Below are 25,659 nucleotides of genomic sequence, written 5' to 3'. Positions count from 1 at the left end.
GAAAGGACGAAGCTGCCGGAACATGAACATGGGCACCAAAGTTCCCACGCCACAGATGCGACGCGGTCCAGTGTTATTTGAGCTTTATCTTTTCTTGCCAGCAGTCGGTAATTGAAACGTACTTGGATCTGTACAAAAGGGTGAATAATATGAATGTCACACATGAATTATTGAAATATAAATGCTCCATCTATCCAATGTGGCGGCCACCTTTGGGCTTTAAATTATAGAGATTGGGAATATATGTCGTGGATGACGGTCCCAATATTCGGCGGGGAGGCATCTATGTTATCTTGTAATTTGGCAAAATGCTGCTCGAAGAACGAGACGGTACTGTCAGGCGGCTCGGATCGAGGTGATCGAAGCGGTCCGACTCCGAGAAACAGCGGGCAGCTCTTTCAACTTGGACACTGACATTTATCCTTTTGCTCTCGCTTTACTCGACCGATTTTGAGGCATTGAAATTGCACCTTCTCGGTGAATATGGTTTCCGCAACATCTGAACGACTCTCAGATTACGTCTAGCAAGGTCATCTGAGGTCATCTGATCGGAGTCCTGAAGCTTCTCTGACTAATAGGTAAAAAAAAGTTGTGGAAGCAGTGTGACTCTTTCTTTTCTTCGACCACCATCGGCCAATCATTTGCCATTGGCATATCGTTTTTTGGCTGAACCGCCGTACAATCTGTAAGCAATCTTTATCCTCCTTAAAAAATAGTCTTACCCTGGCTGTGTTTCCAGCCATGGCTGCGCCCGAATCTCTTCGGTGTATGGGATGCACTTGCCCTAATCACTCGATCACCTCTTCGCACCGCCATATATCCACTCCCCCGATTGTGGATACCTCCGCTAAAGCCGATCTGGCATATCTAAAAACATGCAACTTAGCACCGTCCGAAGAGGAAGCAAAGTCATTGAGACACTTCATATCCTCATGCCAAAGTCGGGTGAAGAAACTCAATGAGGAAGAGTCTTCTTTGCAAGAACTCATCGTGAACCTTGAACGACGCATCTCTTCGAGCGAGCGGAGGATAGCTGCCTTGCAGAAAGAGCGCCGTCAGGCTGTTGCGCAGATCCGTGAATGGAGCGTCCTTCTTGATCCCATCAGGTGTCTTCCGCCTGAGATATGGTCGCGCATATTCAGTGAGACCATCGAATTTCCCACATTCCCACAAGCAAGCTTCCGCCTGGATTCCCATACCGGCGCGCTGACCCATTTTCACTGGAACTTCACCGCCGTAGAGAGCACTCTCTGGGCTATCGAAGGCGTGTGCAAGAAATGGAAGGCCGTGGCTGTGAACTCTCCTGAGCTGTGGGCTTTCATCAACATCGTCATTTCTGACTCAAATTTTGGCCCAAACACCAACGGATATGTCCGGCGGCTCGGACGGCAATTGGGTCGCTCAGGAAATCGTCCATTGTCGATCATCATTTCTTGCCCGGACTACAATCGTGATAGTCTCCCCCCTCAGTTGACCATGATGCTTTACTCCTTTTCAGACCGCATCCAGCATCTTCGATTGTATATCCCTTCGGGAATGCTGAATACTATCCCATACCTGGGACTTTCCCTTCCATACTTAAAAACTCTCTTCATCCTCTCCACAGACATGGACATTACCCCGGATGCTGACAACATCAACGAGCCGTTAGAATTGTTTCCAGTTTGTCCCAACCTGCGGGAACTCCAGTTTGTGGACATCAATGATAACCGTTCATTTTCTCTTCCCTGGCAACAGATTACCGATTACAGGTGCTGGTATTATCGCCACGTGGGTCCAGATGCATCTGTCCATATTTCAAGTCTCGAACGGATGATACACCTCCAGGATTGCTTTTTACGGTGCAGCTTACCGTCCCGGAGGCCATCTCCAAACAGAGCGCCTCCCCTTTGTCGAGAGTATCGTCTCTTGGACCTACATTCCGATCATGATAACGGAGGAGATATTGCGCTTCGGCAGATCATGGACACGCTGACCTTACCTGCCCTTCAACAACTCAAAGTGACATGCCCTGCGGGGAGCACCCGTTACTTCAATGAGGGCACGTTCTCCTCCATCCACCGTCTTCTTAACCGCTCCATTCCCCCACTCACTAGACTCCACTTCTGTGGCGGGAGCATCGTTATGAAGGATCTATTGCACGTCATCCTCTCGACTCCCAGTCTGGAAGACTTACAGCTCAACGAGCTGTATAAAGATACCATTACACCGGATATCATCATCGCACTTATACTGAATCTCCCTTCCGGTGTCGTGAATGTACCGCGATTGCACACTCTCCATCTTAGTGGTGTCGGAAAAGCGGGGGTATCTCTGCTTGTCGATATGATTCGCTCTCGGTGGATTCTTGATGGAGGCCTTTCAAAAGATGTCTCACGTTTGAAGTCGATAAAAATAGAGAGCGACTACGATTTTCTTGAACATTATTCACAAATGGCCGTAGAAGCTCATGATATTAGTCAATGGATCAGTGACGGTTTATCTTGCGAGTTTCGTCAGTCGGTTTGATACAATATTTACGAGTAGTATCATGTGTTTCGCATTAGTATCATTGTCCCTGAACCATGAGAGCAGCGCTCTCAGGAATGCGATTCGGCGTGAACATGAGTGCCTTCAAATAGATCTCGTCGTCCTTCTTCGGCGGCTTTACACAACATCTGAAACAATGGTTTGGTCTTCCCGAATCTTCTGGCGCGATCCTGTTCAATACTCATGAGCGAGCTAGTACTAACGTAGCGCAGGGGTCCCAAATGGATACCACAGAGTGCTAGGCAGCAAGAATAGCTGGTGAAAACAGACGCCCCGGATGACTTACGTCGTATTCAAAGTAGCCATCCATGTGCTTTCAGTGCAGGGCCAGCGAACTGCCTCAGTCTCGTGATTCACGATACTCGTCTCCTGGACCATATCAGCACCCTCTGAGCGCCTTCCCTTTAGTCCACAGGAACACTGGTAACAACAAAACGGCCGAATTTCTGAGCTACCATGTTCTGGAATGATAAGAGAGCGTCATTTGTCATGATCTGAGTCTCTGTAGTAAAGATCAAGTAAAAATACTCAATAATTCAACCATCTCTTCCCGTTGAATTGAGAAGAGGGATAGGTTTCAAGTTCGGCCCGACTGAGGAGAGCGTTCTAGAAGACATGACGCTTTTGGGCCGTGAAGGACTCCGCCAAATGGCAACGTGATGTTGCCTTCGAGTCATCATTGTATTTTACCGGGATGATTAAAAGGTAACCCGGGACATGAAACATGTACAGAATAGGCCGCACGTACAAAGTAAGTGTCGGAGAGCAATACGTCAGAGGAGCGCCTGCCGACAATCAGGGTAACATGTCAAAGAAAGAAAGGGCAGTCTCCGAGTCATGAAGGTAACTTGACCAGTCGAAGGTAGCACATGGGTCACAGGTTTCTTCCCTCCACTCTGCCACCAACGGAACCAGTAAGTGATAGAAGCTAGCCCCAATGCCGAGATAATGAACGATGACGATAACGTACGGCCTCAAGTACAACCGTAATCCCTTGTGAGTTCGCCGTGATCTGGCATATACGTGCGGTCCCCTCCATGTATGCCGTCACTAGGAAATGAATCTAAAGCGCTTTAGATGATAACCCAAAACAGGGTCAGCCCGAGAAATGCGGCAGAACAGCCTGAACACCATGACGGCGCATGGCTGGAATGCTGGGACCTTCTGTATGTGACAACGCGCCTACAGTATCATAAATATACACGTCCTACCACTCAGAAGTATAGCTGAGTCGTCTGGAGTTCGAGGCGACCCTGCAGTTTCAAAAAGAATCTTAATTTCGAAATTCATTTCAACTTTCACGTGACCTGTCTGCTTTTTATTCCAACATCACACCACTGGAAAAACTGACCTTGATCCTGGTTTGCGTGGGCATATTCCGGCCTCCATATGAGCTTCTGTTGCTTTTGAACTTAAGATCAGTCGCGGTCTCCTAGACCTGAGTACTCATTACTTCGCTTCACTAGAACCTTTCGCTGTCTTTCGAATTTTACAATCAGATGCTGTCCGGTATATGTTATAACGCCAGCCACGTGAAGTCTACCGAGCCGTACATTTTCGGGAATCTACCCGGTTTTCAAGTTGGACTATGTCTGTTTCCTTGTACTTCTCTGAATTCTGAAAGGCTGATGCTTCATGTATCGCTCGGTTGTTTGACGGTCTCATCGGCTGGCTTTAAAGAAAACTCGCCTTTATAAACCCTTCAGTGACTCTTTTTCAGCCTCTAGACTTTTCTCAGTGACGCGTGTCAATGGACGAGAAAATGTCACGAGCCGAACTTTGGCAGGATCCTCAGCCCACGCTCCTACGCCCGTCTATAACTTCTACAACTTTAGAAGGTCCTCTTCCGTAATGGAGACATCCCTGTCTGCGCATTCCATTCTTTAGTGACGGTGCGACAGCAACTGTATATATCAGCACCTCGAGGCTCAAACTTAAAAGTCACAGAAGAGAACTTCTCCAGGACGAGCCACAACCCTCAAAAATCGAGGTTTGTGGATAGGGACCAGACTTTTCAATGGGAATAATGCAACCGTGAGACCCGAAAGCGAGCCGGTCGTTTGACATCACAACATCTCCCACCTATCTGACAGTCACCGGATCTAAAGCCTACTAGAATTTCATTCCTTTCGGTAGATTCCCGGTGGAGTAGTACCGTGACGTAGTCTGATCTCATGGTATAGGTGAGCGAGCGTATTTCGTTCTTGTTGAGTCCTTCGAATTGTTCGCTGAAACTACAATCAGGACAGAATAACTTTTCCCTATCCGAAGGATAGGTCAAACACCGATGTACAAATAATCCGAGCCATTCAAAAATTCGGTCGACTGTGACTACCCTCCTACTGTCTTGGGGGGTCAAGTCACTAATGATGATAGACGCATGTCATTAGGTTGCCGTGGCGCCTATCGATCTCGGAGAAATGGGGATTGATAGTTTGCTTCTGGCCCCGAGGGTACCAACATTAATTAGACCAATAATCGGTACTTGATGAGACGAACTTGACCTGCTCTAAGCTGACCTTTCGTGCGTAGGGCATTCCTGAGGGTCAGAAGATTCACGACGGTCCAACTTGCAAAATTCCGGTGCCGCGAGTATTTCATGCTTTGTGCTTTAACAAGAGCATTGCTGTTTCCGCCATCCGATAACTTTCATTGTGTCTCGGACCCGACGCCAAGTTGGATAAATGCCGGTGTTTATTGTCGTCTGGAGGTTGATGTCCATTGTCCAGGCGTAGTATTACGGCTATATGAGGAAATTCCAGGGTCGTCGCGCCGCCTTCTTCTTTCGTACCCCCCATCAATAACGCTGCCATTATACGTGGAGTGTCCAAAGCCACAAATCATCCGATTAATCTCATATCACTCTCTTCAACGTTTAGGGTAATAATCAGTTTTTTGACGCTGATTAGGCCTGAACCTTTTCTCTATACTTTAGATACCACTGACATGACCTCGCCCTTGCCGGTCAGCGGTTACCTAGGCCCATGCAACGTACCTCAATTTTTTGTTTACCGGCCCCCAACTCGGAGCAGGATAGCGAATTGATACACTTTCAATTTGACCTCATATTATAGCCTTTAGCTAGCCCTTATCGAAGCAGCGCATATCCATGGTTCATGGAAATTCGTAGTGGGTCACTATGGGCCTCTTATGGCGTTCATTAATTTTCTGCACAGGATTATGAAGTCATAGTTTCGAGCTGCGATCCTAGATAGCTGCAGTCGTGCTCGTTGATCCGGCGACATTTCGTAGGTCGGTATGCCGTGACTCGTGAGTGAAGCACTCTAACTCCGTTCGACATCCTGCCTTGGGCGAATTCTCTGAGATGCGTTCTAGCTCCCATATCCTCAAAACAAGCCTCGAATGGTGTCCTTCATGCACTGTGACATTCTCCAGCTACTACCAGAGAGGCGTTTTATTCCATTGAACAGAGGTTAGTGGCGCTCTCTTTCTGGCGTTGTGGTCATTTATCAACTTATACATCACAGAATCCAGCTTTCGGTAAGGACGCTACGTGCGGCATCTGGGACCGCAGCTGCTACTCTGCCAGTCATCTCTTATTGATCGGCATTCATAATGACGACACAAAATATATGTTGCCAACCCAGTTGACGACCATCGATTACCTATAGCTCTGCGATGCGCAACCGAAATCTGCATCTCTCCGTTCTCTCAGAGATTCTCGGATCTGGCCCAGTTTGTCTGTCTTCCCTTCTCTGATTGGAGGTGCCCTAATTCGCTGCTTTTAGTAGACAGATAGGTAAAAAAAAAAAGAATCGAAGACCAGGAGAATTTGAAGGTGGTTCGGCCTCGTTCCATGCTTCGCCCGCTTGAGGTGTTTGTTCAATACCTTCCACCTCACGACTCTTCTTTGGCACCAGTACGTACAACGCTACCTCTAATCACGGACCGGTTCCCGAGAGATGGGCCCTCTAAGCCGGCCACTTATCGTGCGAAAGCCGGACCGAACGCAATTTTGATCACGCTCGCCCTGGGTGAGTGGTGGAGATAGATCACTAATGCTCAAAATTTCTTGTTGGATCTTCGGAGAGTAATACAGCAGCTCCTCGTCGCCACGACGAAGAGGCGCTATACACGCGTATTTTTTTTTCTTTTATATTTAATTGTTTGTATCAATATCCTTCATGCAACGAGAAGCCCTTCTCTGCCATACGTCGACACATGGAGCGTTCTCGTTCTCATCGTGCACGAGTTCGGCTATGGCGTAATCCTCTTGGAAGATGCTCCGTACGTCCTTCTTTCTACTCTCACGCTCGAAGAATTGCTCTCCGCATGCAGGAGGCACCATACTCGTCGCCGCACTCACCTTGAAAGCTCATTCCGAGCATTTCGGTGTGATTGTTCCTCGTCCAAACCGATACGTGTCGTCGTAACTTGGTTTCATCTATGTGATCTGGTAATGGTGAGGGACTAGTATCACAGCGTCTCTACTTTCTCACATTTATTGAAAAAGTGTTTCATCGCTGTGACAGAAATGATTCCGGACGAGCGTCGCCGCCGAAAGACCGGGGAGGCGTCTGGTTTTGAATATAGACAGCTGTTCATATATAAGTACGTTGATTTGGAACTGGATTCGGGGGACGGATCGTTCCCTGTAATTACCGACAATGCATGCCCTTAATCATGACGGGATGTCCTGAATATGCTGAGTTGTAACGAATATATTGAAGACAATGGCCTCAAAGCACCGACTGTAAGCCTGAACGTAAATACCATGGATAACTCCTTCGAGGCAGTAGCACATGTCACAAAAAGGCAGAGCAGCCCAGGACAAGGTACTATGGGTGTATGACCGCAAGAACCCGTGGTCCTGTCGTCGAAGTCTTACAGTATGAGTGACTGTATCATCTTGAACACGAGCGGAGGGAGTGACCCCTTACATACTGAACCCTTCAAGTTGAGAATAAGTAGAGTATGGTCGGACGACAGAGAAGAACCTCGACAAATAGCCATCTTCGGGCCCCAGTCGTCTCTTCATGGCGGAATTCCAACTGTATCACCGATTCTTCATACCGTCTATTATTTGACGAATTAGCCGGGCATATACATACCGCATGAACTGAAGACAAAGAGCGAAGGAGTACTTTGTACCCCGTCTTACTAGTAGTGATGTACTGCTTGAGTTTGGGATATACTCACTACAAATGAACAGATTAGTTGATTAATTTCAATGGCACTTAGGATTTAGAAGCCTCAATAGAGGTAGGGACGACATTCTTGACGCTGACAGGAAAATTCTAGCAATTCCATGAACAAAATGATGGGGGGGGGGAAAGGGAAGGGCTTACGTGACAACCGCCTTTTCATCCCGAACATGAAGTCATCGTGTATAAACCTCGGGAATTTGGTATAGACTCATACAGATTCCATGATGACAGACATTGGCGTCAGATTCAGAGCATCATTCAGCGATATCTATAATGAGCTCGGCCGTTTGATATCTGCAGGGCGCTTGATTTTGGAACGTAATAGTTATGAATAACAGGAACACAAAGAATACCGTCGCATACATAGACGATGCGATGACTCGGTACCTCCCAGTGCCTGGAAAACCGCTTGTAATACTTATCCACCAGAAACCGTTGCCGTAAAGCTGATATTTGAGTCCAAACAGCCTCTGCAGGAGTGTAGTGCGGAAGTAAGATCGAAAAACTGTCTGTGCTTGTAATATGTCATATCATTGTGGCGCAACACTAAACGATCAGATTATGTAGTCACTCACGAGAAGGAAGGTAAAAAGTCGCACCTGCCAGCATTGACAATGGGCAGAGGGCGCATTTACCGTAGAAACGGCCCACCGCGATAAGAACCTGAGGTCGCCGGAACGGTCATAACGAAAGGCTGAAGGCGATCTTTGAAGCTACGAAGCCCGAGAAATGACAGAGAATAACGAGAATATGGTAGGCCTAGGCGATAGGTTCCGTGTAAAGTTTCCCTAAGCATCCTTAACGGTTCTGTTTTCGTGTACGTGGGAAACTGTTAGCCCTATCGGCCCGGACTACCCTTCTTGGAACTTGCCCTTTGACCTGTGCGCGCCATCAAGCGCCACTCCTCTCAGCGCTCCTGCGACTCACAATGTGCAGAAAACTCTCTGAAAAACTTGTATATTACTTACAACCGAAATCTTGGGAACAAAGTAGGGGTCACCTGAAGAATTGATTATGCGTCATCTCAGGTTTCTCGGCTGTGCGCCTAATTTTCGTCATCCCGCAAGTTCCATCTCATAGGACAGACTGTTTTCTTTTGCTCACTATGCGCTCACAGAAAAATCTGGGTACAAATTTAACAACCGGCCATCGCCACTATGCCAGTGGCGCTTCTTGCAGTTGTCAGGGTCTATTTGAACTTGGCCTCTGCTTTCAATTGAATACCGCCGCCTTTCGACCTCAAATACTCACGTCAAAATATCGCCTTTATCCGACCGCAGCCGTACACCCCTTCTAACTATCTGGGGTTCGATTTTTACTCTGCCGTGACTCTGATGTCTTAAACACCGTCCTGCCTCTGCTCGCACTGGCAACTCAAGGGCTCCGAAGATGAGCTTTGCATTCCTCACAGGACATCATAATTGACGCATCCGAAGTCGCAGCCCGACCACAATATTGTGACACAGACAGACAAGATCTCACTATGACGACGCCGAAGGCCAAAAAAGTTGAGAGCCTCTTTACGGCCTCTTCGGCTGATTTGAGCCCATGTCCTTTTGATCGAAGAAAACACGTTGGATTGTGCGTGATCTTCTTCCGCGTCCCTAACATCTGCTCGATTTGTATTGATCTTGGCTCTTCCCTGATGTTGCAAAATATATAACAGCGCACGCTTTTCGTTAATGGACCGTCCGTTGGAATTTCAGCGCCTGTATAAGCTTTGACCATACAACACCCCCCCACCCTCATCCTCCCACTTCATTCATCATGCCTAGTCCTCGTCGCTCAGGAGGAGCTCCTCCCTCTGCCTTCCGCGTTAACTTCGACCCATACCGAACGGAAATCCCAGCGCTGAACAACTCAAGCAACGCTACATCAGATCCATTCTCTTCAACGATACATACCGGTTCTTACTACAGTAAGTTGTCGCTCAGCATTGTTGCGACTGACAACTCATGCGCATAGCAGATCTCACTCTCTGGAACCAGAACAGAGAGGAAGACCAGAGGAGCTTTCTGTTCATGCAAGATGAAGGCGGCGTGCCCCCCCCTCGCATTCGCCGACCAAGGACCCTCGATCGTTCCACCGGTAGCTACCAGAAGTCCAAGTTAAGCCAATGTACGAGCATGGATGGTGAGTTTCTTGTGTACGTGTCGTGTCGTGTCGACTCAAATGATCTCTCAGATACCTCCTCAGAACGAGGGCATTGTGGGGGTAGCCGATTCAGCGACTCGAACGAGGCCGATGGTAAGTTCAACACTTCCAAAGCCCCAGAACTGTCCTAACCACCTGGTGCTTCAGAGTCATTTATGTCATTACGAACCAATCACCAATTCTTCACGCGCTCACCGTCAAGTTTCTCATGTCGAAGCCAGAAATGGGCTCCTCGGTGGCTTCGAAGGGTGTTTTCACGGAAGCGTTCGCCTGCTGTCCATCATTAGATGGAACGGAGCCATGTTAAGCACCGATACCCCCCAGGTACGTTGGACCATGTTCCTCGTCCAGTTTCGCTTAAGCTAACAAACTCGGAACATCAGAACGCCAAACGCCCTCAATACCATTTTCATCAAGTCTATACCCTACAACATGCCCTTTAAACGTTGTCGACGACCCAATGTACTTTTAGTTTTCTGTACCATCCCCGGTGGACTATGCGTTCCATTTACCCCCCAAGAACCATGTTGTAGAAATGAGATACAAAATATAAACGAATACGAATTATAGAAATTTGAATGTTTTTTTTTTTTTTCATCGCATCATCCACTAGTCACCGGTCTGACTTGGCTTCTGTCATCATTTCTCTTCAGCCTGCCTGTGGATTTTGCCGCAATGCCGCGGAACCCATTGGTTCCGGGGGTTCTGATGCCGTCAGTGGTGGTGGCGCTTTCCGGCGCGCATTGCCAAATCCTTTCCTCCCCCCTCCCACCCAAGCCTCGATCATTCTATCAGGCTGCGCTCTCGACCAAATGCCAACACTATGGACTTGTTGCACGAAGAGAGCAAAACAAACATTTTAGTTGTCATTAGGGGAAACTACTTCGGCTACCTGCATTGCCATGTCTTAAGCTTGTCAGTTCGTGACTGACTTAGAGTAGAAGTATATTTCATCGCCTGATAACCATACCGGTCGGTGGTTTTTTTACTGAGTAACCCTGAACCCGACTAGGACCGGAACCAGAAGTAGCAAGTAGCAACCTCGGTCATAGAATTTCGCAGACCCGCTAAGCATGCAGATAACTGCACTGGTCGTTGAAGAGCCGATGAGAAAAAACTCGGCGAAACGTGAGGACCGCGAATAAAAAAATCGCGGGGGTTGGAGGGGGGGGGGAGGGAAGGGGACTCAGCCATGCTATGATATGAAATCGTGAAAAAGACTCCCCCGTGGCCCTCTGTTACCAAGGTAAGGGGCGGCAACTCGGTTAACCAAGCCGTACGAGGTCCAGCTCCATGTGAGAAATGAAACCCATACCACGTACCTGATATCGATCCGAGATATCAGGAGCAAACAAACAAACATTACACTGCATGCAGTATAACTACATCATTGGTTAGCCGAATTTGCGCAATGACTGTGACCTCTGGGGAAAGAACAGACCCGAGCCAAGGAGAAATGCATGACATGACCTGAAATCATGAATAATGGAGGTTCAGCGTTTCGGCGGGCGAAGACTTTGAGGGGAGGGAGGGAGGATAAGTGGCTAACGAAGCCCCGCCGATCTTTTCACCAAGGTCACATGCAGGGTCGTCGAAGCCATTACTCTTGACTCGAAAACACACAGAACTCGACGACCCTGCTGAATTTCGGTAGGACTTGGCTCTCCAATGTACAGGTCATCAATAATGAATGATCCTTGGACTTGAATGAGAAATTAAATGAAGGGGGGAGGGAGGGGGGAAGGGAAAAGATTCCCCAGGAATAAAAAAAACCACCGGTCCGAACAGAAAATCCTTGGATGCGTGAAAACTTACCCACTTAAAGTACTATGATCCCAGGCACTTTTCCTAAGAATGAAATTCCCGAGATTCGGCCAGCAGCTCCTACACGACATGTGCACAAGCACTGCTATCGAGTCACGAATGACTCACCGCCATGTCGTATCCAGGTTACTTTGTGACTGCGCCGCATCTGGGAAAGAATATAGCAAAAGGATGGATCGTTATTGTTATCATCTAAATTCCTCCAGATTCGTTTCCCACTCAACGCTCTATCGACGAGAAGTCTCTATATCCGGATGAAACCTTGCGCACACACCCCGACATTCGTCTAGTTTGTACCTCGGGCGCAGATGAGAGCGCAGGGTTAAACAGGAAAAATCAGATGGTGGGTGCATAATACGTGATAGCTTCAAGCGTCGGCCACCCAGAAAAGAAGTTGTAAGGGGCACAGTGATGGCGGTGATAGATTACCGGGAACTGGAACTCTGAAAACTGAAATAGATGCTGCACATGTTTGTTGGTTTCGACGTGAGATAGAGGCGTGTTTAGAAAGCTCTAGATTTACACTTCACGAAATCGTCAGTAATTCTGAGCATGATGGATGGGGTCGAAGGGCTGGCTACTCACATGACCAGTCGATCATTACGCGTCAGGATGACGGAACAAGCAACGATAGCTGCAAGAGGTAGACGATCCAATCATGTTTTCGAGCCCCAACACCTGCGGCAGCCTCCTCTTCTGCCCGACTCTGGTATCTCCTCCGCGAGAGTTCAGACAGAGCCTAAATCAACGGGTACGGCTGACTTCTGATTCACACCAACAAAGGCCAAGTGAGGCAATTTTCAGTACACTCTCATCGGTCCGAACTCCGAAAGCACCAAAAGTCAGTGCATGTATTCAAAATAACATCAGAAACTTGCGTTCATGGCGCCTTGGATGATGCATGAAATAATCGATAGAAAAAGCGAACGCTCCAGAAAACGTACACCACACATGTGTCAGGGTCATCCAAACTTGATTGCCGACGAGCATCAGTAAACCTCCTCTGGCGCACGTCTTATAAAAGATAAAGTGAAATATTCAAAGGCAATTGCTCCCCGGCCTAAGAATTACTCGATGTATGCCATAAAGCCTGCAAGAAATGAGGACATGAACTTCAGCGGCTTCGAGGATATGACAAGCGGAGAGAAAGAGTCCTCACTTAAAAGCCACCGGACCCAGGGACTGACGCGTGCTGAAGAAGGACATCGAACGTCGTTATCCTCCTGAAGTCCGTCGCAGCAAACCGCGTGTAGAAAGAAAACACCCCCCAAAAACATCATTCCGGCAACACGAGGCTTATAGTACCCCGCATGGTGCGACCATCGCCATCCGGATCAGGAGCTTGGCATGGCGGATAGAAGCCAGTTTCATAATGAACAAGTAAAGCCCTGTTGTGATATACAGGGTTCCGGGGATCATTGTGGGACCCACGATGGCGATCGTGCCGCACAGCGAGCAATGCAAAGCAACGTCATACCCGCATATGAAGGGGAAAATGACAAGATATATTAGAAATAGCGCCGAGTGGTGAATAGCAATACATGCACCCTGACATTCTGCGCAGGGAAGGACTGAGACGGACATGAAACGGTTCACACGACGGCGTCTTAAAAGTGGGGGTGCGATTCAAGCGAAAGGGACAAAAAGGCGAAGCCATCTTGGGCGGCCCCGGCAGACCCAGGTACGAAGGAGTGGACTCGAAGTGGTGGTACTGTAAAAGGCGGTCCGTCTGGCTAGGAGCAAAGGATGGTTCCGACACGCAAAGAAGGCGAATAGGAGTAGGTAGCCGCGTTAGAAGATGGACGGCTTCTATCGCGAAGGGAAGCATAACGCGAGGAACGGATGATAAGCCAATTCCCTTACGCAGGCCGCGACTGGGAGAGCCAGTAGCTCAGTACGGACCAGCGGGACTGAAATCAGGTCGAGCCTTCGAAGGAAGACTTCCCCCAGTGATATCGCTTAGTCGAAGGTACAAACATAACTATAACGTGTAAGCTAGAGGCACATTAAAAGTGACACAAAGCGATAGTAATCAAATAGCTGACCGGGCCGTGCCTCAAAGTCGTCCGGTTGGTGAATAGGAACGACCTTCGTTCAGTCGGATTGATTTCCCAAGTCGCTTGGAGGACATTGAGAGCAACAGTAAGCAAGGGGGGGGGGGGGGGAGGGTCCAAGGTACATCTCTTCGGGAAAATGGGTAGCAGTTAGAGCGTCGCCGTCCTATCGAAAATGAATGTCGTGCGTCTCTGCATACCGAAGGCGTAGAAGCGGAGGCGCCATTCGTCATATGCATCTAGCGTCCGGAGATAGTCGCTAAAGTGGACAAACCACTGCAAGAAGATAAATCAGAGGAATGATAATTAACAAACGAGTCAGAGCTCACTCTGCGCCCAAACAATTATGGTATTAAGCAGCTCCACAGGCACAAGCATGAGTCATGTTTGAAGTACTCCTGTGCCACGGCACAAAGCAGAACCACATAATGATATAGTCCCGGTGGCCAGAATGTAATATCGCTGAGTCAAGATTCAGACGAATCACGACATGTACAATGAGCGCTAAAAATTCACTGGCAATAGGTGTCACAAGATTCACGAATTCAAACAGCGTCCATACAAACGGATCGCCGCTCCGCGTGTAAAAAAAACTGCTTGAAGCGCTTGCCCAAGATCGTTACAGTGTTATGGACATCTCCGGGACAAGAATGTTGGCTTGATTCTTGAACAAACTGAACTTGGTATTAACATTCGCCCAAGCTTCAGCTCGAATGGCCATCTTCGACAGTCTGCGCGAACCGATAAGAACGAGATGAATGCAATTATGTAAGCATAACACACCTGGCAGCGCATTTAATATTATTTGGAAAGCGGGAAGGGCGTTGGTGCCAACAAACGCAGCGCGAACGATCTATAGAAGCATTATTCTGACTAGAGTCAGAATGGAATGAGAAAACTGCTGAAAGCACGTAACCACCTTTCTCGATGGTGGCAGATTTCCTGCTTGCGTAACTATTGGACTAGTTGCAAACTGGCATTAGTAGAGAGAAGAAAATCACAATCAAGCAAACGTACCCAAAGGAGCGCAAGAACCCTATATCACCTAGTTGCCGTGCACTTCCAGCGCGGCGGGATTATTCAATTAAGGGCGGTCAGATTTTGCGCCGGCATTGTAACGAACGAAAGGTTCCTGAAGATCGTTCAAGATGGCTGCGGACGATGATGGTCGGTGTCCAACGATTGACATCTCATCGGCGCGGCTACAGTGGAACAAAGGAGGTAATTGAGCGGACCTCTGCTCGCAGTAAATCACCGGCGACAGCGTACTGAGCGCGTACTGAGCGGAGCCGCCGTCAGATCCGTATTGCTGGCAGACATAGGATCTTTCAACCGACAAGGCACTGACGTCGCTTAACCATTCGCCAAGCAGGTAGCAAGATTGACATTCACAGTTGAAGGCGCGACGTCGGTAAACATTTTCCGCTCTCTCTCCGTGTTGGATGACCGTACATACGTCAATAGAAGGTACGGTACCGCCAGCGCCGGCAAATGAAGGACCTGGACACTGTGAATCGCTGCTATTAGCTCATAGTATAACCGCGCTAAGAACAAGATGCTACCTCGCCGACTGAGCGTAGACACGTACTCATTCGTTCTGACAATGCGTACAGTCACCAGCTACCAGGAAACGTATTTATTTGGCAATGATACTGTTGTCGGAAAGCATCATCTTGAGGAGTTCCGAAACTTGTGCATGGAGGCTCTCTGCCGGCGGCGTTTAGCGAGGACGGGAGAAGAGAGTAAGAAAACATACTGGTCCTAGTCAGATCCCCAGCGTATTCAGCATTAGCTTCGCTTATTTTGTCTTCGAGCCTTTTCCGTATATTAGCTGTCATGAGTACGCGGTCAGCATAACAGAGCGCAGTCTAGCAGACGGCCTTCGTACCTTCAAAGACCTCTACGGCATCATACTTGTCCGGGTTCCTTATAACTTCGGAACGGGAACAGAGGCACTGACGTGAAGAAAATTGGATCGAGAAGTGAGGTAGGCAAGACTATTCGACATTACAGTGAGGGGCTTCGAGAGCATTGTTCCATGTCAACGATTCGCATCGACTAGGCGAGGGTGAGTACCCACCTGTTCGATTTCATCCTGAAGCTGCGTTACACGGGCCATATGTGTCAATTCCTGGAGCATTGCGTGAGGCGCCCGCGAATAAAAAAGGGAAAAACATCGGTCGCGCCGACGTAAACAAGTAAACGATGCACCCAGCGGAGATTGAAAGTTGCTGTTCCCCGTCGGCCTGACTTCTACCCTAACCCTAGGGAATCCGCCAGCTTTGTATGATATCGGGCAGCATGAACACGTCAGTGAAGTGGTCCCATTCGCCAAAAAAAAAAGAATAGTAACGTTATGTGCTAGTTGAAACATGAATAGATATAGTCTCCATTTGAAAAAAAATGAAAAAGCAAAAGATAAAAATACCGAATTCGCTGTTCCGTCTACGGGAAATCACAAACGGCGGAGCACCCCGACACCTGTAAAGCCGTAACCATAATAACCAAAAAAAAAATTATATCCCGAAATTCACGCAGACAGTATCAACTCCGGTGTAACGAACACGGCGAAATTCTTCGTGCCTAGACCATCTCGAACCATGAGCACAAGTCCATTCTCCTTCAAAAGAAAAACGTATTACACACCTTTCTCGCGATACATAAACTCCTGCGCAGTCCAGATCTGCAGACGTCCCTGCCCTTTCAACGAGCCCAGACACACATTCATCGATTTCTCGAAATACGTCTGGCTCGGAAAATAATGGGCGTAGTTCTCCAGCTCCTTATCTCCAAACACCACATGCAGATTCGTCTTACGGTGTTGCTGGGCGAAGATTTTTCCAAGGTTGGACCATACGTTCAACGGGAAATCCTCTTGTTGCGTCCCGAAGATGACGTTCATGTACACGTTCTGCACGCAGTCCGGCATGGTTGTGAACATGTTGACAAGCCATGAGAAGTATTCGTCTTGCGTTGGCGTCGAAGAACGGGGGTATTTCATCCACACTTGTAGGTAAAGGGACCTCAGCTTCGTGAGCTTGCTCATATCGATATGTCGAGCCGCTAGATAAACCAACACTATTAAGCAATGAATGACGTTAAGTGAGCGCACAACTCACTATACGGCAGCGCGCGAGTAAACATCACCAACTCCTCCAGTGTCGTAGGCACCTTATCCAAAAGCCGCTGAATGACTTCAAACGACGTCAAAGCCGACGCCGTCACCCTCAGAGCACGCAACTTGCCCAACTGCGCCGCAGGGGTCATGCCACTAAGGTTATTCAACAATATCGACTGTACGATATTATCATCTACGCGTATCTGCAACGCCTGCAGCGACGGCATCTTCCACTCCGTCGGAGGCTCAAACGCAATCTGGGCATTGGGATCCTCGTTATTGCGATCAACCGGGGGATCGTCATCTACAAAATCAAAATCAATAGGGGCTTGGTTGAAGATACTCAGGGAAAAGAGGTATCGCCAGTCCCTACCCGACCCCGCAGACAGCCCTGAGGTTTTCTCTTTAGGGCGGTTGTCCTGCAAGCCGACTCTCTCCAATCTGAGGAGTTCCAATGAGGGAAACAATGAGATCGCCTTGAGCAGTGTCGAGAGGTCTCTCAACTGCATGAGCGAGAGATCCAGACACCTCACACTGCTCAACCCGATATGCAGGTGATCCGCAACAGACGATAACCCATCACTGTCGACTTTCAGAGTACGGAGGTTCGGAAGGCGACGAAGCACCTCTGCGGTAATAGGAGAAACGGAATGACTGTAGATGTGTAGTCTCTTTACGTACTGCCCGACATGAGGTGATTCCGTCAGGAGTGCATTGAACTGCCTGCAGGATCGTCGGAGAAGCTTAATGTTCCGGAGCAGCCGCTTCTGCGCAGAGGGAGTGAAACAGCTGTTTGCCAGGGAAATTGACCGGTACGTGGAGATTGTCGAGAATGGGTCTCCGTCTAGATCGTCGAGGATTTTATCGATGAGCTCCTGTGGTAGACGCGTCGCCATTTTTTCTGCAAGAACAGATGAAGGTTTGCAATATTAATATAGGAACAGGGTCGCACCTGAAGAATTACTTCACTGTAGAACCAGAAAATGCCACCTCGTTCCGAGAAAGGCCTGAGCAATACTGGGGATGAGATTTAGCAAGGTAGTAATAGGTAACACAGTACCATGGCTTACATGTCCTATAAATCTAGTTTCTTGGGCAGGAAGAAATTTGTTTGATCCAAGGATGGCGGTAATGAGACAAGGTGAGATTTCTATGATGCTTAGTCAGCTTCATTTCAGAATCGAACGGTCGGGCCGGACTCCCGTCTTGCCTCCCTCTCACTGCACTCCCTCTTACCTACCTATCTCTTGGATTAAGTGTCAACACTCCGCCGACACATTTTCGCAGCGACGCGATAAAAGCTGCGAATACGTACGTTTTTCTCCTCGGTAACATCGGCCTCTCAAAACTCACAGGCGTCTAAATCCCTCATTCTATCAGAAATTAACTGATTTGTCCTGCCATGAGAAATATATTGCTACGCTCCAAGGTCGATTCTTTCCATACCTGAAAATTTGCAAATTCAACTACTACTCCCAGAAACATAGTAACTACGCTCGCGACAACCTACTACCCTGGCTTTAAGAATCAGAAGTCCATACCCATCAATGGATATCTCCTAATCACAATACCTCGGTGAACGTAAACAACGCTTCCTCCGAGTCTAAACTCATCACCCTGACCGATAATCGTGCGTTCTCGCAACTTGAGATGCCGTTCTAGCCTTTTATTCCGCTAAGATGGCTTTAGAGAGAACTCCAAGAACGTCCTAGTCTATCACACCACCCGGTAAACACCCAGAGGCACCATACCTTCTGACGGCGATACTTCTGAATAATTGTGACAATTCCTCCTTGTGGACTTCCCACCATCACAGCCCAGAGTATAAGAATCCTTCTATCCCACCTCAGTTACATCGCCAGGTTTGACCGAAAACCGTGTGCGCTGATAGCCTATTCCCGTAAAATCATACTTTACTGTAGTCAGTCTTCTGGAAATCCGAAAGACACGAATCACATCACCATGAATGTCATACTGGTAAGGTTTCAAACGAAATCTCGAATCCAATCTTTGCAGCTTCTAATTGTCCCGGCCATCACAGTCTGGGGTATGAGAACGCCTCTTCCCACAGGCTTGTAGAAAGTCGGCGCCCATCGTCCTAACCGGGAGTCGCTCCCCCTTCTGGGAGAGCGGGTGTATTAACTCTACGAGTCAATGATCGCCTACTATGCCTAGCGCCAGGTTCAGCTTTCGTCGCTCCACATTACGTTAATTCCCTGGTGTTTAAACGGAAATATCGCCAATACTGGTATGTGAACGGAGAAACGCTACTCGCTATCAGGATACACTACGATACACCAATCAAGATACCCTAAAGAAACAAACATACGAACACCGGTCACCATGATAAACCCGTCAAAAATCCTACAGACTTCGATCGCCCTCTTCCCCCTTCATTGACATCTTTGCCAACAACCTTGCTGGTCCGGCAGTCAACAGGCGCGCTTGACCGTCTCGAGTTCCCAGACTCAGAATGCCCCGAAGGAAGCGTAAAGAACACCTCCGGAGAAAGCAAAGGCACACTCTTTCTCTCCGGCACCGACTCGTCGTCGCTGTACCACGACCCTGAGGATTCAGAAGAGCGAGCAGAGAAAGTGCCCCAAGTGCTCCTCGAGGAGCAAACCGACCATCGGCTCCTCGAAAGACCACCATTGAGAGCAGCCACTTCCAACGAAGATCGATTGGTGCCATTACTGCGAACCGTCTGCAAAGGAAGCGTCAACCATGGCAATTTTACCGTAGGCACCGGCTTTGCCTTGCGAGGTGCCTCCGGCGTCGGCGGCGTGACGCAGAAGCTGAAGGAAGACTCGTGGTTCCCCTTTTCTGTCGCCTCGGTCAAGCTATCTTGTTCAACAACGTCGTCCCACCGTACTACTTTCCCTTTTTTGATGCCTCGTACTCGATTTAACCATTTTTTGAGAGACGGCCTGCTTGCTACGAAATAGACAAGGACAACTAGAGCGATCAAACTGAAGAACCCAATGACAAGGACGACTAGCCGGTGGACCGGAACATGATAGTGTTTAGGCGACGTCTGCGGCGTTTTTGTGTGCAAAGGATTGACAGGAACTGAGGATGAAAAGTCGGAAGTAGCAGAAAGAGACGTAGTTGTCCCAAGGTCGAGCTGCTGCTCGATCGAAGATACTGAGGTTGGGACGATTACCAGGCCTGGTCCTACTTGAATCGGGCTGGTCCTAGTAGGTGTTGGTATGGAGTTGGACACGAAATCGACGCTACTCGCCGCATCTTGCAGCGTGGCAGTCAGACTGGGCGAGTCGGTATAGCTTGGCACGTCCCACAAGTAACTCGAGGCACTTGGAGATGCAGATGCAGAGTCCTCCGTCCGATCCTGGCTAGGCGATGATGTGCTTGTTGGCTCCGCGGTTTGCGCATCCGACGTGGGAGTTGGTGACGGCGTCCGAGTATCGTCCTGAGAGTTTGATATCATGGTCTGCGAATACTGAGTTTCGGCATCCGAGAGTGCTGGAGAGGTGATAACGCCGTCAGAGATAGCCCTTCGTGTCGAATTGAGGGCATCAGTAAGGCTCTCTGAAGATCCAGGAGAGATAGACAAAAGGGCATTATCAATATAGGAAGATATGAGGGCGATACGGGCATCGTGGGTTGTTCGGTTTGGATCGTCTTGTAGGCGTAAAGGTGAAGCCAAGGCGCCCTCCGAACTCGCAACCAAAAGATAACAGAATATGACAGTAAGGTGTTGGAAGGAACGTGGTGCCATGGTGAAGATGTGTTGTCTCGTGTAGGTGGAAGCCAGAAGTATAGGCGTGGGGGGATGTAAGGGCAGGGTAAGATAGACGAGATGGTGGTTGATAGTTAAACGAGACGAACATGTTAATCCCGAACCATTTAAATGCCGGATCCCGGTGGCTTGCCTTTTTAGTAGCTAAACACGATCACGTCACCACTATACATCTTCAGGGGAGCCGTTACAGTGATCACAAGGCATGGGTTGGAGGCTAGTAGATATTGATAATTTGTTTAAAATAATCCAGCGTAAAGGCGGATTCCTAGGGTAGGGAGCGTTTTCGTAGGCCTCTGCGCAAATCCCCGAAACACCTCTGACTTGGCTAACACGGAGCTCCGCTTCGTTCATGAAGATGAGCCATCGGCGCCGTCTCGGTTTCAGTGCCGAAGAGCGGCTGAGGCTGATTCATGAGAGACCTCGGCGTCGATGTCTCAGACTCATCTCCATCTTCATCCCGCACCCCCAGGCATCAAGGCTTCGCCTCTTCTATCATTGTCAGCCAATTCTCATTGCCTGGTGAGGCTCTGCCTCCACTACCAGCTTATAGAAGCTCACCCATAGTCTCCCGGCCTCATCACTTCTAACTGATTTTTAAATCAAGTTCTATTGCATTCTATTGTACAAGTCGCTAGCGAACCTCTTTTGTCACCCACCCACCTCTCCCCTGTACCTATATATAGCCAAATTGCATTCCACTTCCGGGGTAAGCAGCAGAGGTCGGTACAACCCTGGACATCTGGTCCGAAAGGGCGTGGGTTCGAATCCCACTCTCATCACTACATGGAATGCCTTAGAGATGATGGGAGATGAATGGATGGATTGTCCGTCTAACTGCGGAAACGTGCGCTCTATGTCTACGCTGCCCCTAACGTACACGTGCTACGATCCGCCTCCTCCGCCTTCTCCCCTTACGCTCCCAGCGGCATGTTTCTTGGCCTCGTGTACATTTATGAACGAATCTCCTTTCGCAGCGAAGGCAAGAATGCCTTTGGATCGTCTTTTTACGCGAATGGTTCGAATTTACATGCACTTTTATGTGTCCCTAAGAGTGTTTGATGATAAAATTACTGAGAAACATACTGCAGGTCGATACTGACATTAAGCGCTTTACTTTTGAGGAATACTACACCGCATCCTGGACAAGGAAAAATGCCTGCTGTATGCACCGACTTGTAACCCTATCTACCAGTGTTAGCACTGGCGTTTTGTTAATGAAACTACCACGCTTACCGCTTACTGACAACCCTCTGTAACTCCTGCTTTCAAACTCGCATCAGAAATGCGGACATTTGTATAAGCGAATCATTTGGATGTCATACAACGATGGCAAAAATCCAGCAGTGCGTTTGAAATATTCAGTACTCTCCCTAACTGGCTTATCACTATCCCCGACCTCAGACCAGACGATGGTACTACAACTTGAAGTTGTTGAACTCAGCGCCGACCCCGGCAGTATCGTCGTTGTTGCCCCGTGTTCAAAACATCTTTCAGCAGCTGGTATATATGCCGTTTCATGGTATTGATAAATCGGTGTTCGAATATTCTGCAAAGTCCGCATCAGCTCCAGGACTGACGACCGTGGACAATTGCTGAGAAATATAACAAACAGAAGGAAGCAAGGAATCCATTGATGTCAGAGAGGTGGCTGTCGTGTCAGAGCCAAGAAGTACGTCAGCCTCAGATTCGAAGTACGGATAATATATATCCCAGTCCTCGAGGCTATTGACGCTCCGATATGTGGCGCAGCTGGTCCCTGCACAAGAGAACCATAGTCCGCCAAAGAATTCATGTCTGCGTCGGTGCGTCGCCATCTTGGCAATGCGCTTCTTGACGTCGGCTTTGATCCTATCACCGATGAGCTCTGTGACTCCAGTTAAGAGTCAACAAACAACAAGTTATGGATCCAAAAGCGTCTGGCACCTTCATTTCGTCTGTGGATGAGAGGGATTCCTAAAAAAAATCATGGTAAGTCTCAGACATGACCTCAGACTCAAAATACATACCTTTGCGTAGCTGTGGCGACATGACGCTATTAAAGCTTCTGGCGCTTCCACTTCCGCGACGTCGGCGACTGGCAGGCATTGATATAACGCGTAACTGGGGCAAATGGGGCCACATCCACAGCGTTTGGCATTTTATATGAGAGCACCAAAGTGATCTTGAATTCTTTTCTTGTTCGGAGGGGGAACACTAGAATGGTAATCGTTCGTTATGGTAGTGTACAGGGATCTGCGGTATTAGGGCATATATTGCCCGCGAATAATGATGGACTCGGAGCATTGACAGTTTCAAATGTAACAGTGGTATTGCGGACTTTCAATCGTGGCGTAGGCCCGTAAATGGCCCAAGGAAAGAAAGTCGATCCTCTATTAGCGCCCTGTCATACATTATGAACGAATGGGATGAGAGATTTAGAAACTCACAATATTCTAATGCCCCAAATCTGAGTTGAGGTCGGTTTCATCCATACTCCACTTCACCCCTGGTTGGTCTACTCTGCGGTCATGATCAATCTGGACCTGGACTTGGAGCTCGACGTCTCGCGGCGTAGTAACCGGCATGCTGGTCTGATCATCTGATCTACTGCCGGTGTACGGGTTTCGCCCACCCGATGGCTGCAGGGATTTGAATGAGCGCATCCCGGCATCTAGATAAACAGGATTGGTCACAAGAGGTCGTAAGTAAGGGCAAGAAGAACCATACTGCGTGTTTTGATGAGGATGTTCTGTGTCATAATCCATGTGAAGGTGAAACCCAGACTTACCCTGAACCGAAAGCGTAAGCGTGAAGCTACGAGAGGGGTGTAAACACTTACCCAGCAGCTTGGCTTTCTAGCTCCAATTCATGATATAGAACGATGTTGAGTGTATTCGTAACTGTATCCTGGTAAGCATAAATTCGACCTTCAGATGCATCAAGCTTACTGGTGAGAATAGCGATATACCCTAGTCCATCCATAATCATGGCCCTACCCAGACCAGTCATACTTAAAAAGGTGTCAAACTTTGATAAGAACTATGTGTGAGTGAATACTCACGAAGACAATCCGGCCCCGCCAACCCTGATCAAGTAATAGGTCGAAAGGCCAAGAGTCACAACATCATACCTGAGAGATAAAATCAGTAGTGCGAATACACGAAATGAATCTCACATACAACATTGCCCAGATGTAGAAGGTCCAGTTGACTAATTTCGTCGGTTCATTCCCAGAAGTGCAACTCCAGATAGTTGTCAGCGTGGATTCGCTACCTGAGATATATCAGAGATCAGACTTACTTGCCGTTCGCCTGGAGCACGACTCTCCCATACAAGTTAGTGAACCACTGCAGGGCGATAATTATCAGAGTGAAAATGATAAGAAAGATCTTCACACGCTCCGAGCGCCTCGAGATGCTGTACGTTCGAAGGCCAAGGACAAACTGGCACACGCACGCCTGCAAGACTTGCAGAATATCAGTCACTGCGCTCACGAATTGAAGGGAAAAAATACCTTTTAATGCGACGGGGAACATATAATACCTCCGACATGATTCTGGACTAAAGGAAAGTGCGAAATAGCCAACATTGCTGACTATAACAAGGGTCATACTGATGTATCTGATGAGGACGAACAAGACGAGGCTGCCAAATAGGAAAATGTCAGTCACGGAGAAGAAAAGAAAGGATAGGGAACATACTTGGCACGAATCTGATGATCTCTGTCCCTCCAAAACTTGTACTCTGCTGGCATGGTACGAACATAGCTAAAAGAGGCTCGAGTGCGCTCAATCGACGATGACAGGAAGACCCGTACTCGTATGCGCATATGGCGGTTGTACCGATACGAAAAATTGTGTCCTTCGTCAACGGTATTTTGCTGCTGTACTCGACCTCAGCAAGCAGCATGCTTGCGACGAAGTCAGTCAGGCAACTTGGCACCAGCGAGGATAGTAGAGATAGAATCGTTGCAAGTCCGCATCCCAAGGCTGGAATCTAAGACAACCGGAAGATACCACAGGGGCATGGTGTGTTCGATTGCATTGGGTCGAAGGGTCCAGAAGCCGTATTTAGGGGTCGCCGCATATGGATGCCTCGCGTGATCCGAGGTGCTTGCGCCTGCTGGACCTGCGTTGAACGTCCATGCAGCTACGTACGTCGTGAATTTTGTGCAAAAATTTGACACGAAAACAGACCCGTGTTCTACAGGCAGATTCCAGACTGCCATCGCAATTCAATATCCAAGTCACTCCCACGATCCGCTCGAAGGTTTTGGATCTGCGGTTTATTGTAACTGACTCTATTAGGACAAATCTTTCGACTTCCGCTCACGTTTTTCCCTCAAACTGTATTGATGTCGTCTCCCATTTAAAGCGATTAAATATGGTGCCAAGGTAATAGAAATAGCTGTTTTTGGTAGTACGCGTTGATCTCATTTAACGCGATCGCTCGCTGATGTCACTGCACAGCGTGTATCAACGTGTTTAACCACGTGTCTTAGAGTAATTCTTAAGGACACAGGATTGGTCTGTACACGAGGACATCTCAACACGGCATGGTTCTTTTATAGGCCGTTCCTGTGAACCTGGTCCCAGTTTTCTAGCATATGTGGTAGCATGTATGCATGCATATTTTGAAATGCCTTTAACAGATGCTTTTCTCTTTGACACTGATGCTCAGGCCCTTTCTCAAATGTATCTTCATGGGCTCATGGTCATGGTCCTACTTTATGTTGGGATAGCAATCCCAAGCAAGTACAAGAATGTACTTGAAGACACTACATCAATCAGCAGCAGCTGACTTAGACTATAATTGGGACTTATATAGTATTTCATAGAAAGCTCTCAAAGTAGTACAAAATGTATTTAAGTATGATGTCTCTCTCTTGAGAGGCTAATCTAATTCTCTATACTGTACTTTCAACAGGTTATAGGCCCCAGCTATAACTGAACTACTTACATTGCTACTCACTTCACACTCTCTCATACTTCATGTACACATGTAGAACCACATGGATAGCCAGTCCATGTACAGAATTGATCCCCTTAAGGGCCCAGAAAATTACCTGAC

The 25,659-nt window shown here is 48.2% G+C and overlaps 7 protein-coding genes across 7 annotated transcripts; 3 read left to right on the top strand and 4 right to left on the bottom strand.

Annotated features, from left to right (window-relative positions):
* Positions 1 to 534: 534 nt before the first annotated feature.
* BT62DRAFT_936730 (uncharacterized protein) lies at positions 535 to 2,587 on the top strand. The gene is made up of 2 exons (XM_043187179.1): positions 535 to 685; positions 740 to 2,587. Exon 2 carries the CDS (start codon positions 742 to 744, stop codon positions 2,506 to 2,508), a length of 1,767 nt encoding a protein of 588 aa, XP_043035351.1. The 5' UTR covers positions 535 to 685; positions 740 to 741; the 3' UTR covers positions 2,509 to 2,587.
* A 6,527-nt stretch (positions 2,588 to 9,114) lies between these two features.
* On the top strand, positions 9,115 to 10,313 carry BT62DRAFT_466350 (uncharacterized protein). The gene is made up of 5 exons (XM_043181029.1): positions 9,115 to 9,615; positions 9,666 to 9,830; positions 9,882 to 9,944; positions 9,999 to 10,175; positions 10,235 to 10,313. Exons 1-4 carry the CDS (start codon positions 9,465 to 9,467, stop codon positions 10,136 to 10,138), a joined length of 519 nt encoding a protein of 172 aa, XP_043035350.1. The 5' UTR covers positions 9,115 to 9,464; the 3' UTR covers positions 10,139 to 10,175; positions 10,235 to 10,313.
* Positions 10,314 to 10,323: 10 nt separating this feature from the next.
* BT62DRAFT_466525 (uncharacterized protein) lies at positions 10,324 to 10,880 on the top strand. Its single transcript, XM_043181030.1, has one exon. It carries the CDS (start codon positions 10,430 to 10,432, stop codon positions 10,712 to 10,714), a length of 285 nt encoding a protein of 94 aa, XP_043035349.1. The 5' UTR covers positions 10,324 to 10,429; the 3' UTR covers positions 10,715 to 10,880.
* A 5,151-nt stretch (positions 10,881 to 16,031) lies between these two features.
* Positions 16,032 to 17,989, bottom strand: BT62DRAFT_936723 (uncharacterized protein). The gene is made up of 5 exons (XM_043187178.1): positions 17,918 to 17,989; positions 17,800 to 17,864; positions 16,849 to 17,748; positions 16,376 to 16,792; positions 16,032 to 16,312 (listed from the first exon to the last, which is right to left on the bottom strand). The coding sequence occupies exons 3-5, from the start codon at positions 17,741 to 17,743 to the stop codon at positions 16,260 to 16,262; spliced, it is 1,365 nt and encodes a 454-aa protein (XP_043035348.1). The 5' UTR covers positions 17,744 to 17,748; positions 17,800 to 17,864; positions 17,918 to 17,989; the 3' UTR covers positions 16,032 to 16,259.
* A 1,052-nt stretch (positions 17,990 to 19,041) lies between these two features.
* BT62DRAFT_996949 (uncharacterized protein) lies at positions 19,042 to 20,714 on the bottom strand. Its single transcript, XM_043190619.1, has one exon. The coding sequence runs from the start codon at positions 20,584 to 20,586 to the stop codon at positions 19,186 to 19,188; it is 1,401 nt and encodes a 466-aa protein (XP_043035347.1). The 5' UTR covers positions 20,587 to 20,714; the 3' UTR covers positions 19,042 to 19,185.
* A 1,314-nt stretch (positions 20,715 to 22,028) lies between these two features.
* Positions 22,029 to 22,863, bottom strand: BT62DRAFT_466138 (uncharacterized protein). The gene is made up of 3 exons (XM_043181027.1): positions 22,617 to 22,863; positions 22,534 to 22,563; positions 22,029 to 22,474 (listed from the first exon to the last, which is right to left on the bottom strand). Exons 1-3 carry the CDS (start codon positions 22,729 to 22,731, stop codon positions 22,125 to 22,127), a joined length of 495 nt encoding a protein of 164 aa, XP_043035346.1. The 5' UTR covers positions 22,732 to 22,863; the 3' UTR covers positions 22,029 to 22,124.
* Positions 22,737 to 24,815, bottom strand: BT62DRAFT_466126 (uncharacterized protein). Its single transcript, XM_043181026.1, has 11 exons — positions 24,407 to 24,815; positions 24,291 to 24,356; positions 24,104 to 24,234; positions 23,890 to 24,055; positions 23,769 to 23,831; positions 23,651 to 23,719; positions 23,538 to 23,599; positions 23,429 to 23,489; positions 23,317 to 23,378; positions 23,037 to 23,260; positions 22,737 to 22,990 (listed from the first exon to the last, which is right to left on the bottom strand). The coding sequence occupies exons 1-10, from the start codon at positions 24,496 to 24,498 to the stop codon at positions 23,043 to 23,045; spliced, it is 990 nt and encodes a 329-aa protein (XP_043035345.1). The 5' UTR covers positions 24,499 to 24,815; the 3' UTR covers positions 22,737 to 22,990; positions 23,037 to 23,042.
* Between the last annotated feature and the right edge of the window lie 844 nt (positions 24,816 to 25,659).

The sequence above is a fragment of the Guyanagaster necrorhizus genome (assembly GCF_019112545.1).
Source record: "Guyanagaster necrorhizus MCA 3950 unplaced genomic scaffold BT62scaffold_34, whole genome shotgun sequence".
Classification (NCBI taxonomy): domain Eukaryota; kingdom Fungi; phylum Basidiomycota; class Agaricomycetes; order Agaricales; family Physalacriaceae; genus Guyanagaster; species Guyanagaster necrorhizus.
The sequence above is the reverse complement of the archived record's forward strand: the minus strand, read 5'-3'. Positions and strand labels throughout refer to the sequence as shown.

Excerpts from the sequence above, each read along its gene's own strand:
- BT62DRAFT_936730 (XM_043187179.1), top strand. The coding sequence starts at position 742 with ATGGCTGCGCCCGAATCTCTTCGGTGTATGGGATGCACTTGCCCTAAT.
- BT62DRAFT_466350 (XM_043181029.1), top strand. The coding sequence starts at position 9,465 with ATGCCTAGTCCTCGTCGCTCAGGAGGAGCTCCTCCCTCTGCCTTCCGC. Across the intron at positions 9,616-9,665 it reads ACATACCGGTTCTTACTACA|ATCTCACTCTCTGGAACCAG; the intron begins GTAAGTTGTCGC and ends TGCGCATAGCAG. Across the intron at positions 9,945-9,998 it reads CGACTCGAACGAGGCCGATG|AGTCATTTATGTCATTACGA; the intron begins GTAAGTTCAACA and ends CTGGTGCTTCAG.
- BT62DRAFT_466525 (XM_043181030.1), top strand. The coding sequence starts at position 10,430 with ATGTTTTTTTTTTTTTTCATCGCATCATCCACTAGTCACCGGTCTGAC.
- BT62DRAFT_936723 (XM_043187178.1), bottom strand. The coding sequence starts at position 17,743 with ATGGCGACGCGTCTACCACAGGAGCTCATCGATAAAATCCTCGACGAT. Across the intron at positions 16,793-16,848 it reads TACTCGCGCGCTGCCGTATA|CGGCTCGACATATCGATATG; the intron begins GTGAGTTGTGCG and ends TGGTTTATCTAG. Across the intron at positions 16,313-16,375 it reads GTTTATGTATCGCGAGAAAG|GCACGAAGAATTTCGCCGTG; the intron begins GTGTGTAATACG and ends GAGATGGTCTAG.
- BT62DRAFT_996949 (XM_043190619.1), bottom strand. The coding sequence starts at position 20,586 with ATGGCACCACGTTCCTTCCAACACCTTACTGTCATATTCTGTTATCTT.
- BT62DRAFT_466138 (XM_043181027.1), bottom strand. The coding sequence starts at position 22,731 with ATGTGGCCCCATTTGCCCCAGTTACGCGTTATATCAATGCCTGCCAGT. Across the intron at positions 22,564-22,616 it reads GTCGCCACAGCTACGCAAAG|GAATCCCTCTCATCCACAGA; the intron begins GTATGTATTTTG and ends GATTTTTTTTAG. Across the intron at positions 22,475-22,533 it reads CATCCACAGACGAAATGAAG|AGCTCATCGGTGATAGGATC; the intron begins GTGCCAGACGCT and ends CTGGAGTCACAG.
- BT62DRAFT_466126 (XM_043181026.1), bottom strand. The coding sequence starts at position 24,498 with ATGCTGCTTGCTGAGGTCGAGTACAGCAGCAAAATACCGTTGACGAAG. Across the intron at positions 23,832-23,889 it reads GTGCTCCAGGCGAACGGCAA|TTGCACTTCTGGGAATGAAC; the intron begins GTAAGTCTGATC and ends AACTATCTGGAG. Across the intron at positions 23,261-23,316 it reads CATCCTCATCAAAACACGCA|ATGCCGGGATGCGCTCATTC; the intron begins GTATGGTTCTTC and ends CTGTTTATCTAG.